General features: G+C 40.8%; 1 protein-coding gene across 2 annotated transcripts in view; it reads left to right on the forward strand.

The window, feature by feature from the left end:
- The first annotated feature begins 303 nt into the window (after window positions 1-303).
- The window catches only part of cspg4ba (chondroitin sulfate proteoglycan 4ba), a 33,555-nt gene continuing 19,100 nt past the window's right edge, over window positions 304-14,758 (forward strand). For both annotated transcript variants that reach the window (XR_009794673.1, XM_061817578.1), the window contains exons 1-3: window positions 304-599; window positions 8,347-8,510; window positions 11,161-14,733. Coding sequence is in view for 1 of the 2 variants with exons in the window: in XM_061817578.1 (XP_061673562.1) it covers window positions 506-599; window positions 8,347-8,510; window positions 11,161-14,733 (3,831 nt within the window). In the remaining variant the exon portion in view is untranslated. The remainder of the gene's footprint in view (window positions 600-8,346; window positions 8,511-11,160; window positions 14,734-14,758) is intronic.

Consider the following 14,758-nt stretch of genomic DNA (forward strand, 5'->3'; position numbering starts at 1 on the left):
ACTTTAATTAGAGATCGTCTGACTTCCCGTTTCTTTGGATTATTATTCCTTTCCGTTCAAACAGTTGAGTGGGCGTGGTTATCAAATTACATTTTATTTCATTGGCTGCAGGTCAGAAATGATCGAGCCCAATGAACTCTGCTGGGCAACAAGTGACAAGTTAGCAAAAAAATAACATAGAATTAATACAATGGCGAAATTTACTGTACTATTACAATCACTTTTGTATTATATTAAAAATAGCCAAGATGTAAATAAATTGCAAAAATAAATCACCCACGACGTTTCTCTGTGCTGTTATTTTGGTACGCGCGTTCACCGCATCGCCGGCGCGCTCACGAGGCGGAGTTTCTGGAGTTGTCTGTGTGGAGCCTTCGTTGTCGGGAGCTCGGTGGTCCGCCGTTCGCTGTTTTCTCTTAAAGAACCCAACCAAACTGCAACGCTGCGTCGGGCTGGACCCCAAAGACGTGTGCGAGCATGTGAAATGTCGACTTAGCGAAGGAAGATGTTCTCCTTTGGGAAAAGAGCGCCGGAGAAGTTGCTATGGCACGTTTGTGGGCTGCTCTGGTGGTCGCTCCTGCTCGAGCTAGCGTCCGGAGGTATGCGTGAATTTTTAAAAACTATTATACGCCACAAAAGGCAACATATACTTTCTGCTTCTTCTAGATTGTTGCTGCGCAATGTATTTTTTTTTAGGTCAGAATTTACATTCATTAATTTGTTGTTGTTGAGGGGTCAAAGGCTACCACTCCCAGCAAATACCTAAAAAGGTCAAAAGTGACGATTGCTGTGGCAAGCTGTCATTTAGAGTAACCTGTTGATGGGAAAAATGCGGAAAATCATTTGATGAAAGTACCGTATTATTAAGTCGACGATATTACGGTGAAATGTGTTAAAGAATACATAATCAAAAATGCCCACCCACTGATCACTTAATTAGACACACCTGTACTACCTGTAATTTCCCAAACGAGACTTTATTGTATGTGTGTGTATATATATATATATATATATATATATATATATATATATGATTTACAAACACTATGTAATTGGAATCTGAAATCTTTTCTTTTGGAGGGGCAGCGTTGTGACTAGTTGTTAGCACATCAGCTTCCCAATTTTAAGGTCGGGTGTTTGAATCTCAGTTCCGTGCTTGCATGGGTTTTCTTTGGGCACTCTGGCTTCCTCCTTTGTTGCAAAAAAACAAAACAAAACAATGTTCGGTTCATCGAAGGTTAAATCCACCATAGGTGCAAGTGATATAGAAAATGTGTGGTTGGGTGGTGGATGGATAAAGGTCCCAACGATATTTACCGCTCTAATATTGGATGTGAATTTAACCTGCAGGTTCACCAGAATTCTAATTTTTCTACTTTTTATCAGCAGCATGTGTGGATGAAATGGTTTGTAAGAAACATTTACGCGCATGCAGGATGTGCAGCAAAGCTCACTCGTTACACAAAGAAGCATTTGGTGACGACAGTAAGACACTCAAGTGACTTCAGACGGCTTTCCTATAGGGATGAGGCTGTGCATGTAAGTTATATTGATGGCGGTATACGTTGTTTACACTCGTATATGTATTCATTAGCCTCGTCTGCTCGATTTCATCCAGGGCCCGTGTCACATAAATTCACTGTGCTTCACTCATCCGGGCTGTGCCGGTGGGGATAGTCAGGAATCACTTCACTGTGACTTCACTCCGTCGGGATTTGGAAATAGCAACAGTAGTGGACACGATTCGGCCCGTGACAACGGTCAGCCTAGAATTTGTTGAAACAACATTTCAATTTCAATACAGGAGTCCTGTCTCCTGTTGTGATGACATAACTCAAATTTGTATGCAAGTTGAATTGCGCAAGTAGTCTATTAATAGCTGATTCTAACGCAGTACCTAAATCAGAATTTTTGTGATATGTGACTATAAAGCACTTCTATGGCATTACTATAAAACAATGATAAGTGGCTCAGAAAATGGATGGATGGATCGATGAAAAACAATATGGACTGATTTATAAATGGAGCGGAACAACATATTCCCAAGTTGCTGCACAAAATTGTTTTCAGTGCCGTTCATAACCTTGAAATATGATATAATGTTAGAAATCCCTGTACAGTGGTGCCTTGATTTAAGTTTAATTTGTCCCGTGACCACATTTCTAACTCAAAACAGTGGTTTCTCAAATCATCTTTCCCCTTTGAAATTAAAGGAAATGCAGTTAATCCATTCCAGATGGCCTAAAAAAGCACCAAAATGTTTGCAACATGTTTTTATAGTGTAGAAAATAGTATTACAGTATTTTACTTTATCAAAAAATAAATAATTATGACAGTAATTCCAATTAAATACAATGTAAAAATGTAACTGTCATGATTATGTACTTATTTGGTTCTGTTCAGCAAAGTGTTAATTACTGTATCACCAGAATGAGAAGTAAATCATTATATACTGTATATCTTCAACAAGGAAACATTAAATATGGATGTTGTACACCCTGTTAGGGAAAGACAGGACAAGATGGGACAGGAGAAGAAACATGCAGAAGAAGGGTCGTGAACCTTGCTATACAACAGAAGTGTGGGAGGGACTTACTACAGTAAATGAATTATGGAAGTCTATAGAGGTCGTGCACCTGCGTCATAAAATCATGTGACTTCTGTTTACCTCGCCATATTGTCGGTCTAACAAAGCATCTTTCAATGCTAAGTCAGTTAGAGACGACATGAAAATACGTCTAACAGCACGACGCTCAGTCTTGTCCGATACCGTTAGACATTTAGATGGTGAAAATAAATGAAGGTCCGTGAAAAAATTAGATAAACTCGGCATAGAGGACCCGTATTTAATGCTGAAGTCGATGTTTTCGCCGATAAGAAATTGGACTGTTAATTCGCTTCCTTCCGCTTGTCTTGGACAACTGGAACTACACATGTATCCGGTGAGTAAGTTGTCAAGATTTACACGGAAAAGTTTGAAAGCATATGAAAGTCTGGACGCATACAAATACTTGGTCGCTGGATCAGTTCTCAATCGGGAATAAATCCCGTATAGTGAGGGGTTGACGGCTCATGAACGCGGAAGCGTTCGGCCACACGTTAACCTTTGCCGGAATCCATCGAGCTTTTCAGATAGTATGCAATACAAATACGAATACCTAAATGGTTTTACACAAACTTGCATTCCTTAACTATGATTGGGAAAAAAATATAAAAAGAAGACAGAATCGGCTCCACGGAAGTTACACTGAAGCGATTGCGGCCACACTTAACCTCCATAATCCTCTGCAGACAGTTTTTTTTCTAATACGCATTGTTCTCAAATGAGCCAATTTGGCATTATAAATACTTCTTGGAAATTTGAGATGGAGAAGAATAATTCCGACCTGAAATGAAGCGATCGCTACACAAGCGTGTGTGTAATTTGGTTGCGCACCATAATTAATTAGTAATGTAGTCTATCAGAAAATGTTTTGCAAAACACGCACACACATCATTAAAACTTTGATGCTGGCTAGAATGTCCATATATCAATTTTCCAAGGCACTAATCCGCACAAGGGTCACGAGAGCTGGCAGGAATGACATTTGATCAAATGTGCTGACGTCATACATTAGAGTATCCCAAAAATATCGACAATTTTGAGCAATCTTCAAAGCGTGCATACTTTTCATTACACTTGTATCCCTTTGCTTTCCTTTGTGCCCATACAGATTACTCTCGTATTCCGTGAGAAGCCGGTTCCCCATGTAGGGCTTTGACAAACAAAAAGAGACACTTGAGTCAAGTTGAATCTCCGATTTGTTGGATAAACTTTGGCACACAAGCAGTGACAAGCCCTGGTCTTGCCTCTCTAATTAACAATAAAGACCTGCTTTGTTGTGCGCAGAGCTGACAGAACATGCTTTTCTTTTTACTTGTAGCCATTGTCTTCTCTCTCGTTGCGGTCGTTCCCAAAATGTCCCGGTTTCAAGTGTTTGTCGCAAAACGGCTGACGACACTCTCCTCTCACAAAAAATACCCATTATTAGTGTCTTGCTGGCATTCTGTAAGAATGAAACTCTGCATAACCGAGTACGTTTTGAGTGGAAACTTGTGTTTTTAAGCAAGCGTGACATTCAGTCAGACATATTAAACGTCATCGCGGTCGTAGCAAAATGCGCCCGAGTGTGCACGTCCATCCTTGTCGATGCAGTAAAAGGGCAAATGTTACAGATTTTCCTTCTACCCTCTGAAGGAGATGCACATTCAATACACTCTGTGTCTTTGCACATAAGAATTCTGTTGATACTGTATTTGGCCTAATTGAACAACTCCCTAATGGATGCAATATCCTTGCATCTGACTGACTGAGAGATGAAAGGTAAAATTAAATGTCAGCACAAATAGGAACAATACAGAATAATCTGGAATGCACTCAGTGGAGGAACCAATTTCACCGAGGCTGAACAATATACAACCTAGTTTGTCGAATTGTTGACTTTACAGCTACTTATCTCCTACCTGTGGCCTACTTTTTACTGAGAAATTAAGATAAATGCTTGAAAATTGCACATTTCACAATGTTGTACAAAGCATTCTTCACCTTTATTCAGGATCTATAACTAAGTTGCATAGACTCCACACAGATTCATGGATGTTACTTATTATTTCACTTATTTTTTTTACTTTCTCAAAAAAAATTGATTATTGGAAAAAGTAATAAATTACTGTAATTCCTGGCCTTCAGAGCACGCCTGGTTATAAGCCTCACCTTGTACATTTGTAAAGGAAACATCATTTGGTACATACATACGCCGCAGCTGTGTAAAAGCCGCAAGTGCCCACATTGAAACACGAGATATTTACAAAGAACGAAGGTTGTTGTTTTCCTTTCGGCGTCGCCACAGCGTTTCATCTCAGATGATCGCGTATATATGTTTGGCACAATTTTTACGCCGGATGCCCTTCCTGACGCAACCCTTCTCAGGTAGTGGAGGCCCCAGTGGGGTACGAACCCACAACCCCTGGTTTACCAAACCAGTGCTCTAACCACTGAGCTACGGGGCCTCTTACAAAGAACGAAGGTACACAGAGTTTAACGCTAGCACCGCCAAGCAAACAGGGCCAGTTTAAAAAAAAAAAAAAAACATACTGGTAAATATCACTGAGACACACCAGTAACACAGCAGCAACACGCTAACACAGTCCTAACGGTAGCGCAGCGCTAACAGGGCCAGACCGGTAAAAGTGACACACCTTGGCACATATATTCCACCGTTCTCACTCTTATGTTTTCTGCTCGGGTGCCCCCTTGCGGCCGTTAGAAAAAATGCACATATTATCTGCAGCGTTGAAAGCGTGTGAAAAAAGTCACGGCTTATAGGCCGAAAATTACGGTAAGTGGTATGTTTGATAATTTAAAAAAAAGAAAGCGAGAGTTTGTTTCCTGAGCATTGTTGCCTTTCGAAACTGACAGCGTAGAATGCTAAAGATTTACTTTAATCCAGGGGTCTCAAACTCAACTTACCTTGGGGCCACTGAAGGGGGAGTCTGGCTGAGGCATTGCTGCACCCTAAGCACACATAGACCTATGTAGAATTTCAATTAGAAATAGAAAAAAAAAAATCTAAAATCTTCCCAAACATCTTTTTTTAAAACATAAAATAAGATGAAGGACGCTTGTGTTTACAAGTTGTGTGCAAAACTTAAAAAAAAATAAAAACTCCTTTACTTTCTCTGCTTCCATCAAACCCGGCCGATGTCACACGCCCGATAGCCATCTACCCCACCGTGATTGGTCTGCTCTGAACACAACACTGTAAAAGTGCCATCCATATAAAACCTGAGGCCCGAACTACCATTACACTTTCATATTGAGGTGGGGGCCACAAAATATTATCTTGTGGACCGCAAATGACCCACAGGCCGGCAGTTTGAGACCCCTGCTTTAAACAATGAGTTTGACAGTTAAAGGTTTTAAAATGGAGAGTTTTTCTTTTTCTTTTTCCTCCATTTAAAGAGTGGTAATGTTCAGACTGTAAAATAGCACCGTAGTTTACAATTATATTGAATATGCCAGTTTTTAGGAATAAAGCATTTCTCGTTTTTGCTATGCCAATGTTGGTCATGATGGTGGTACTTATTATTTTCCTCAGTGGTAAGCAGTGGCCCCATTGTAAATCCGAGTATCATCCATTGTGGATTACTATATAGAGCTCATGCATGTGACGTCACAATTTTCACGGTGCCATATTGCCGGTCAAACAGAGCTGCCCGACGTGGGAGATGTTGAATCGGAGGAGAATATTTGCAATACCCGAGACTTGTTGTGCTGTTGGTTGTCACAACAGACGAGACAGATATTCAAAGAGATTATTCTATGGAATACCAGCAGAAAATAGAAAATATCTGTAAATATATAAATTAAACGTGATAGATGGTGCCCAACCAAAATACACACACGCCTGTGTAGTGATCACTTAATTTCAGGTAGGAATTATTCTTCTCAATCTCAAATTACCAAAAAGTATTTATAATGCCAAGTTGGCTCATTTGAGAACAATGTGTATTAGAAAAAAAACTCTGTCACAGAGGTTTACGGAGGTTAAGTGTGGCTGTGATCGCTTCAGTGTACGTTATTGGAGACTCGGTCCTCTTTTTTTTTTTTTTTTTTTTTTTTCTTCAATCATAGATAATAAATACGAGTTTGTGTAAAACCAGGGGTCATTTATTTAAATATTGGTATTTGTATTGAATACTTACTGAAAAGATCGATTTATTCCGGCAAAGGTTAATGTGTGGCCGAACACGCTTTTGCATTCACGAGCCGTCAACCTGTCACTATGTGGGATTTATTCCTTATTGAGAACAGATCCAGCAATGAAGTATTTGTTTGTGTCCAGAGTTTTCTACGCTTTCAAACTCTTCCCTGTAAATCTCGACGATTTACTCACCAGGTACATGTGTAGATCCAGTTGTCCAAGAGAAGCGGAAGCGAATTAACAGTCCACTTTCTTATCGGGGAAAACATCAACTTCGGCATTAAATACAGGTCCTCTATGCTGAGTTTATCTGATTTTGCCACGTACCTTCATTTATTTTTACCTTCTAAATGTCTAACGGTATCGGACAAGACTATGGGCGTCGTGCTATAAGTTGTCTCCAACCGACTTAGCATTGAACAATGCTTTGTTAGGCCGGCAATATGGAGACGTAAACAAAAGTCACGTTATTTTAATGACGTAGGTGCACGAGCTCTATACCATGATAGCTGTCTGGTTAATTGACACAGTTTTGTGAATTTGGATTGAAGAAAAAAATAAAGAACCTATTGACTGTCGTCAATTTCATTTTAAGAAGAAGGATCTGTATTAGAGAACAGAGGCAAACATATTTGTTGATTTTTGAACTATGTGTGTGTTGGGTGATTGAAAGCCATGTTGCTGGTGCCTGGGCATGAAGGCTTGGACAGGACAGCTTCAGCGCACGTTAGTTCAGATTACAGGCTGATGCGAAATGGCAGGGAGGTGAGCTAGAAGAAACAGATGGATCTGTCCTAGTTTGTACGCCTTTAAAGGAACATGCAACCTTACAAAATGTGAGGATGTCGGAACCTTTGAAGTTTTCTGCTTGAAGGTTGCCGCCAGGGAGGGACGGGTCTGAACTTGCTTGACTCGCCCGGACCCTACGTTTGTACCCTGCTCCTGTGAAGTTCAAATCCGACGCCTGCTAAATTCATACGTCATGCTGAAATTGGAAAAACGCTTTTCTTCCAAATGTAGTATTTCATACAGAGACAACCTGGAGTTTTTTTCTTTAAAAAAGCAAGGACTCGTTTTAGTTTATGAATGTAGACCTAATTATTATGCCCACCCCAAAAATATATACAATTTTGTCCAACAAAGATATGAAGTGAAGATAATTTATGATGTACACTGCCAACATGCTTTTCCTTTTGTGCTCCTCATAATGTTAAAGACTTCCAGGCAAAAACTTGCTGAAGGTCAAGGAAAGTTTAGGTTAAGGTTATTATAATACCCTCGGGGGGAAAAAATGGAATGTTCTCAGAAATGTGTGTGTGTGTCTGTGTATATGTCCATGCTGTTCTCGTAAGAACAAGCAGAATGCTAATTAGAGCGCTGCTTTTATATCTAAATGTCAGCTGTGTGCTATATAAAGACCACAATATTTTACTTGCTCTTGGGTTTCTGTATTTACACTCTCGTTCTTTCCTTCTCATTGACACACAATGAGCATAATAGATTGTGGCAAAAATAATGAAAGTCAAAGGTGAGAAGTATGTATGGAGTCATTTTTTTTAACACAAATGTGCCACTCTGGGCTTTCTGCCATGTTTTTCTCCAGTGTCCTTTTATGGCGATGGATTTGTACAGCTGAAGGCAAGAGAGTCGTCCGACCATAACAAAGTCCGCATTCGTTTCCGAACTTCTAGTACCAACGGCCTGCTGTTTCTTGCCGCCGGCCAGAGCGTCTACTTTCTGTTAGAGCTCAACGGCGGTCGCCTGCAGGTGGGTACATCCGTGGCCCCCCACGCATGAGCATATGTACTCAAGCATACATAGCACGAGCGTACACATGCCTACGAAAAGTCGTGCTGACACCATCCGCTGACCGACCCGAAGCGATGACTCCGGCGCCACTGACAGTGTCAGTCTCTTGACGCGGTAACGTAAGCAGACAAGTCTGCGTGACGCGAGCTCAGTGCCAGCGCCATACCAGTTCCTCTTTGTCACAGCTGCACATTCTCAAGGCCCTCTGATCTGTCTACCCATCGTGTTTATTGTCACAATTAACATTTTCAATTCATTTTTGTGAGGATTTTTGTCACTGTAGTAAATATTGGAAAACTGAATAATCCATTCTACTGTCTACTAAACTATGGCCTTTATAAAATGTTATGAGCAATGTTTCGAGTTTTTTTTTTAGTTGTTATGACAGTCATATAAGCTAAAATGAAGTTCACCACTATTGATGTCTTAATTGGAATGGCGCAAGAGATTTATTTCACGGATGGGCTTCACGCGTTTATGATTCTAGCTTGAATGCCACCCTGTGTGAGAACCCACTTCGGTCCAGACACACGCCAATGTCATCATCCGTTACACAATAGAAAACTATTTCATGCAGCCTTTTTTTCAAATTTGACTTTCGTCTGACTTTGCATGCGTATTTCTCGTAGAAATATTGGTCATATTCCAATTTTTACCACCTCAATGGCATTTGGAAAGAATTTAATTCCATTTTAGATTAATGTGAAATATGACATACCAGGACGGACTATTTTTAGCCCTGTGCGAACTGCAGGAAGGATTTAGCAGTGAAATACATTTGTACCTTTCTGACTGTTCCAAAGTGCTCCGTAAGCAGATCTGCCAAGCTAAATCTTTGTACACTGTGAACATGCACAATGTGCTGGAGACAAGATGTACTCTAAATTATTTCACTGTAAAAACAAATATCTGTAGATTACTGGCAGCAGGGATGTGTATGTGTATTTACTGGGATTTTATTTTAACAGTATCGTACCATATTTTGGGATCACAGCACTTTCGCCATAAAGTGATTAAAGCTTAATTTATTTTCACCAGTATACGATAGATTGAAGTATGTCATTGTAATTAAATGGTACATCAACTGATGCAAATGTATTTCAAAATATTATCATATTATTAGTGTTTTGGATTACAGGGTTACCAGAATTTAACAGTGAGTAATTTATTTCACCAGTATATTACTGTAATTGGAAATACAGTACATGATATATAGGATAAATGGTTAATGATAATTTTACAGAAAAGAATCATCTTTTTTTTTTTTTGTCTTGAACACATGCACCTTGCATGCATTTGTTATGAAAATCACTGAATCTTACAGCTGTAACACTGATTGTTCTGAATCTTGGATGGGGGAAAAAAATCCAAAACCCGACAAAACGGTCACGTCCACATTTGAACAGCTACGTGGTGCACACTTTTCTATTACGTTCCACGTGTGCCAAGCCGCGGAGCCGAATGTTCTCTTTCCGTCCGCTGTCAACCCATTGTAAGTCACTAATCATCTTCTCGATGGTAGCGAATAAGATACATTTCTTACGATGCTTCCTACAAGTGTCACGAAGGGATCACGGGGGGGTTGATATGCTAAGACAATTTGAAAGCCATGCTAATCAATAAGCTATTGTTACAGGCAGTCGCAAAACATAGGAATAAATGATTCGGTGATACAGTGCACTTGTCACGTTGGTCTGGCTGGAAATTAGTTTTTGCGGGAAGTAGCCAGTATCCATTAAAGCTGGTGTTTTTGTTTTAAATTCCTATAAATCCCACAAGTCAAACGTTTACAGGGTTTCTTATTCAAGACTGACTTGCACATAAACCTGGACCCAACCAATACATGTTAATTATGACAGTCCTTTAATATTAAAAATGCTTGGTATGACAAGAAGGTCATACTGTCCTGTCGAATAATGTCTTCTCAATCAAAAACTGAGTTGTGGTGATAAGTTTGACTAAAATACAAGGCGGAGTAACTGGGTCAGTTGGTAGGCCCACTCATCCACTATCAAACAGTTGGTGATTAATGAATGGTTATGAAATACTGGTACACAGTGTTGTCAATTCACCATAAATTAATGGTGCTTCCCGAGAATGTACTTAATCTACATGTTGCAAAACAAAAGTCCTTTGGAATGCAATTTGTGGTTTGCTGTCTTAACTTGAATAATCATTGTGACCAAACTTCCAATTGTGACGATGGAGCACGCAGTGAGTCAGTTTTTCATTGCCTTTCTTCAGCGAGCATGATGAGGGGCGTTCATCTCCCCCCCCCCCAATCCTTCAACAGGCTCAGGCCACCAAATAATTGTTGTGTTCACTGGCACAAGTGAACAATTCAGTCAGGCTTGAGCGTCTTTCCCTGGAAGCCCTCGCACGATTAGCAGGGACTGAACAGCAAGCCTTGACAAGCACGTCATCCAAATTAGTCTGAGAAGGTGACATGATGCAATCAGGGTTTGGCTTAAGGCAAAGAGATAATCATTTGTTTCCTGCATGGAATCGTAGACAAATTTGACCATTATAACAGGTGATATTCTTTAAAATGAGTCCTTGAATACAGTGTGTGGCTGTCTTGTTACACGCTATGTCTTTGTTTCCTCAGCTGAAACTGGACTTGGGATCTGGGGAGCAACTATTACAATCTGAGAGAGGAACGCAGCTCAATGACCTTGCCTGGCATTCGGTGGAGGTCACCCACATCAAGCGGAATGTCACTCTAACGGTAGACAAGAACTTCCACACAAGTGTAAAGATCCCTGGGCCGCATCATGTTCTCACCATCTTTGATGGTGTCTATGTGGGAGGTTCAGTTGGCCTTGACAGACTTTACCTCCCCAGAGAACCGATTGGCTATCGAGGTTGCATGGAGGACGTCATATTCAATGAACATAACTTGCTGTCATCGCTGAGGCCATACACTGGTTTCAAGACTGTCCATGAGGTGTCTCTCGGTTGTAGTCCCCAATTTTTTGCCACCGAAGAGGACCCCATTAGCTTCTTTAGCTCAAGAGCTTACATTTCTCTTCCCCACTGGAATGGTCAGCAAGAAGCGGTGTTTGAGTGTGCTGTGCATACTTCAGCCAGAGAGGGTATACTCTTGTACAGTTCTGCCAAAGAGGGAGACTTTGTGGCATTAGAAATTCAAGAAGGCTTGCTTGTGGCTATCATTCGGAAAGGTGGTAGCATAACAGAGCTTCGTTCTCTTTCATTTATCAATGACAGGAAATGGCATGCTATCAAAATGCGATTATATTCTAGAACACTTGAGTTAATGGTTGATGGAGAAATGGTAAAAAGCAATATTGTCTCTCGCTCGAAAGGGCTGCAGTTTAAAGGCTCTGTCTTTATTGGAGGTGTCGATGACAGCTCCAGATCAGAAGTCAGAAAGGTGAAATTGATGTCTGTGTCAGGAAAACGGATGCACGGAGGCTCCTTCAAAGGATGTATGAAGAATATTGAAGTGAACAGAGTGAAGATGGGACTTGCCAATGCAGTTGTTACAAAGGATATCTCAGTTGGCTGTGAACCTGAGAAAGAACCAGTATGGTCAACAACTATGAGTCCAACAAGTGCCCCGGAATCCCTGTTTTTCTTGGTGACCCCAACACCGTCATTGTACACGTTAACACTTGCAAGAGGTTTGGACAGGAGGTACGGCACTGATTTTGTGCAGTTAAAACCCCTCATCGTTGAAGAAGGTGGTCGAGCATCTCTTGAGGCCAAACACATCAAGGTACTCTTGGATTTCAAGACGCTTGGTATCCGTCAGTCTCAGATCTTATTTCAAATTCAAGATCACCCACTTCATGGCCAGGTCAGGCTTGATGTGGATCAAGATCAACCTCAGAACACCTTCAGCATGTTGGACCTTTGGCATGAGCGAGTAATGTATATCCATGGAGGCTCTGAAGATCCAGATGACTTCTTCATGTTTTCAATATCTTCCAGCAGTCGTAAAGAAGTCCCGGATTATCTCAGGGCGAACACATTATACCGTTTTAACATTACGGTAACACCGACCAATGATGCACCTGAATTAAGTCTCCCCGAAGGAAATCTTTTTGTCTTGTTGGAAAACTCTAAAAAACGCCTCACCCCGGATGTTTTGAGGGCCACAGACATAGACAGCAATGATAACAGTCTTGTTTTTACTGTGCTTGGGAACCTGAATGCAGATGCAGGCTATTTGGAAATTGAGGATAACCAAGGAACAGCAGTGACATCATTTTCTCTCTCAGACTTGCAAGAACTGAGAGTGTATTATGTTCACACAGGGGTTAGAAACTCAAGGATTGTGCTTCGAGTCAGTGATGGGGAGAAGGTGAGCAACACAGTTGTATTAAGAGTGATGGCAATAGCGCTTGAGTATAAAATTGCCAACAACACAGGTCTTAATATCAATCAAGGAGAGACGGCTACAATTAGTTCACAACAATTGTCTGTGGAAACCAACGCGGTGAGACAAGTTGTTGAGATCCGTTACGATGTAATTGAACAACCACAATATGGAGAACTCCAGAGACTTCACTCAAGTGGTGAATGGAGGCCCGCTGAGTCGTTTTCTCAAAGGCTTCTAGAAAAAGGACGTCTAAGGTATGTGAGCACGTGCCATGAGATCCAGACGTCCAATGTCACAGATCACTTTAAATCTAAAGTCCACGTGGCCGCAAGGGCAACTACAGAAATACTTTTCCCGATCACTGTGAAATGGGTGAGGTACAACTTGGTGAGGAATATAATGATGACCTTGGATAAAGTTAGAAAAGTGACACTTGACTCAGAGTACCTGTTTGCTGCAGCCAAGGGTGTGATTGTCTCTGAAGAGGATCTTTATTTTAGGGTTCTGACCACACCAAAGAGAGGAAAACTGCTGCTTGGCACGACAGTCTTGATGAAGAACTCAACCTTTAGTCAAAAAGATATCACAGATTCAAAAGTACACTATGAACTAGTTGACCGGCCTCATGAAGACACACATGACAGATTCAAGTTTCACTTGCTTTCCAAACATGCTCAGTCCCAAAACTACGATTTTCAGTTCTCAATCAAAGCCGACGCTAACAGTGTTTTCATCAGGAATGCCGGGCTCTTTCTTCAAGAGGGAGAAAGTAAGTTGATCACAAGAAATGAACTGTTTGCAGAAACTTTGCTTACGCATGATATGCATTACACTGTAATAAGTAGTCCCAAACATGGGAAGCTTGCTCGTATTACTCACTCAAATTCAAATTCAAGCTATAACAACATCTTAACTTTCAGCAATCAAGATCTCTTAGGAGACCGGATCCTGTATGTCCACGATGACAGTGAAACAAATCAGGATGAATTCACTTTCATCGTCTCTACCACCAAAGGGTTCAAATCTTTCATTGCAAATGATGAAATTGGATCCAAAGAAGGAACGTTCAAAATTTCCATTCAACTTGTAAATGATCAAAAACCAGTACGTGTGATTGATAAAGTTTTCCACGTAGTAAGAGAGGGACAAAGGCTGCTCACAGATGAAGATTTGCGTTATCATGATCCAGACTCAGATTTTGACGACAGCCAGTTGATTTACATTCGACGTGGAATCCCCGTGGGAGATTTGGTGCTGGCCAATGACACCAGTCATCGCCTATTTGAGTTTCGGCAAAAGGATTTAGAAGAAAAGAAAGTAATGTTCATTCATAAAGGCGCAAGCATCGGTAGATTTGTGCTCTTTGTCTCTGATGGCAAAAACTTTGTATCAAGTCTTTTAGATATCAATGCACAGGACCCTTTCTTGAAAGTTGTAAATAATACTGGTTTGCTGGTGCAGAAGGGACAGTCCGTTATCTTTTCCACAACCAATTTTGCTGTCAGGACCAATTTGGATGTCCGAGATGACCAGCAAATCACATTCAAGTTGACTGACACGCCTAAGCACGGAAGGCTTTATCGAAACGAAATAGTCGTAGAGTCATTCACACTGTCCGACCTCAAGAACGGATTCATCTATTATCAACATGATGACAGCAAACATCTGTCTGACCATTTCAACCTGACGATAACAGCTAAAGACATCCACCTTGCGGCGAAGATCCATGTAAAGGTTTACCTGGAAAGTCATCAGAGGCCACCCATTGTGCAGCATCACAACAATCTACTGGTAGAGGAAGGAAAACCAGTCAAGATCGATGAGACTAAACTCGAGGTACGTGTGAGACATCTTCAGTTTT

Source organism: Syngnathoides biaculeatus, chromosome 4 (genome assembly GCF_019802595.1).
Source record: "Syngnathoides biaculeatus isolate LvHL_M chromosome 4, ASM1980259v1, whole genome shotgun sequence".
Classification (NCBI taxonomy): Eukaryota; Metazoa; Chordata; class Actinopteri; order Syngnathiformes; family Syngnathidae; genus Syngnathoides; species Syngnathoides biaculeatus.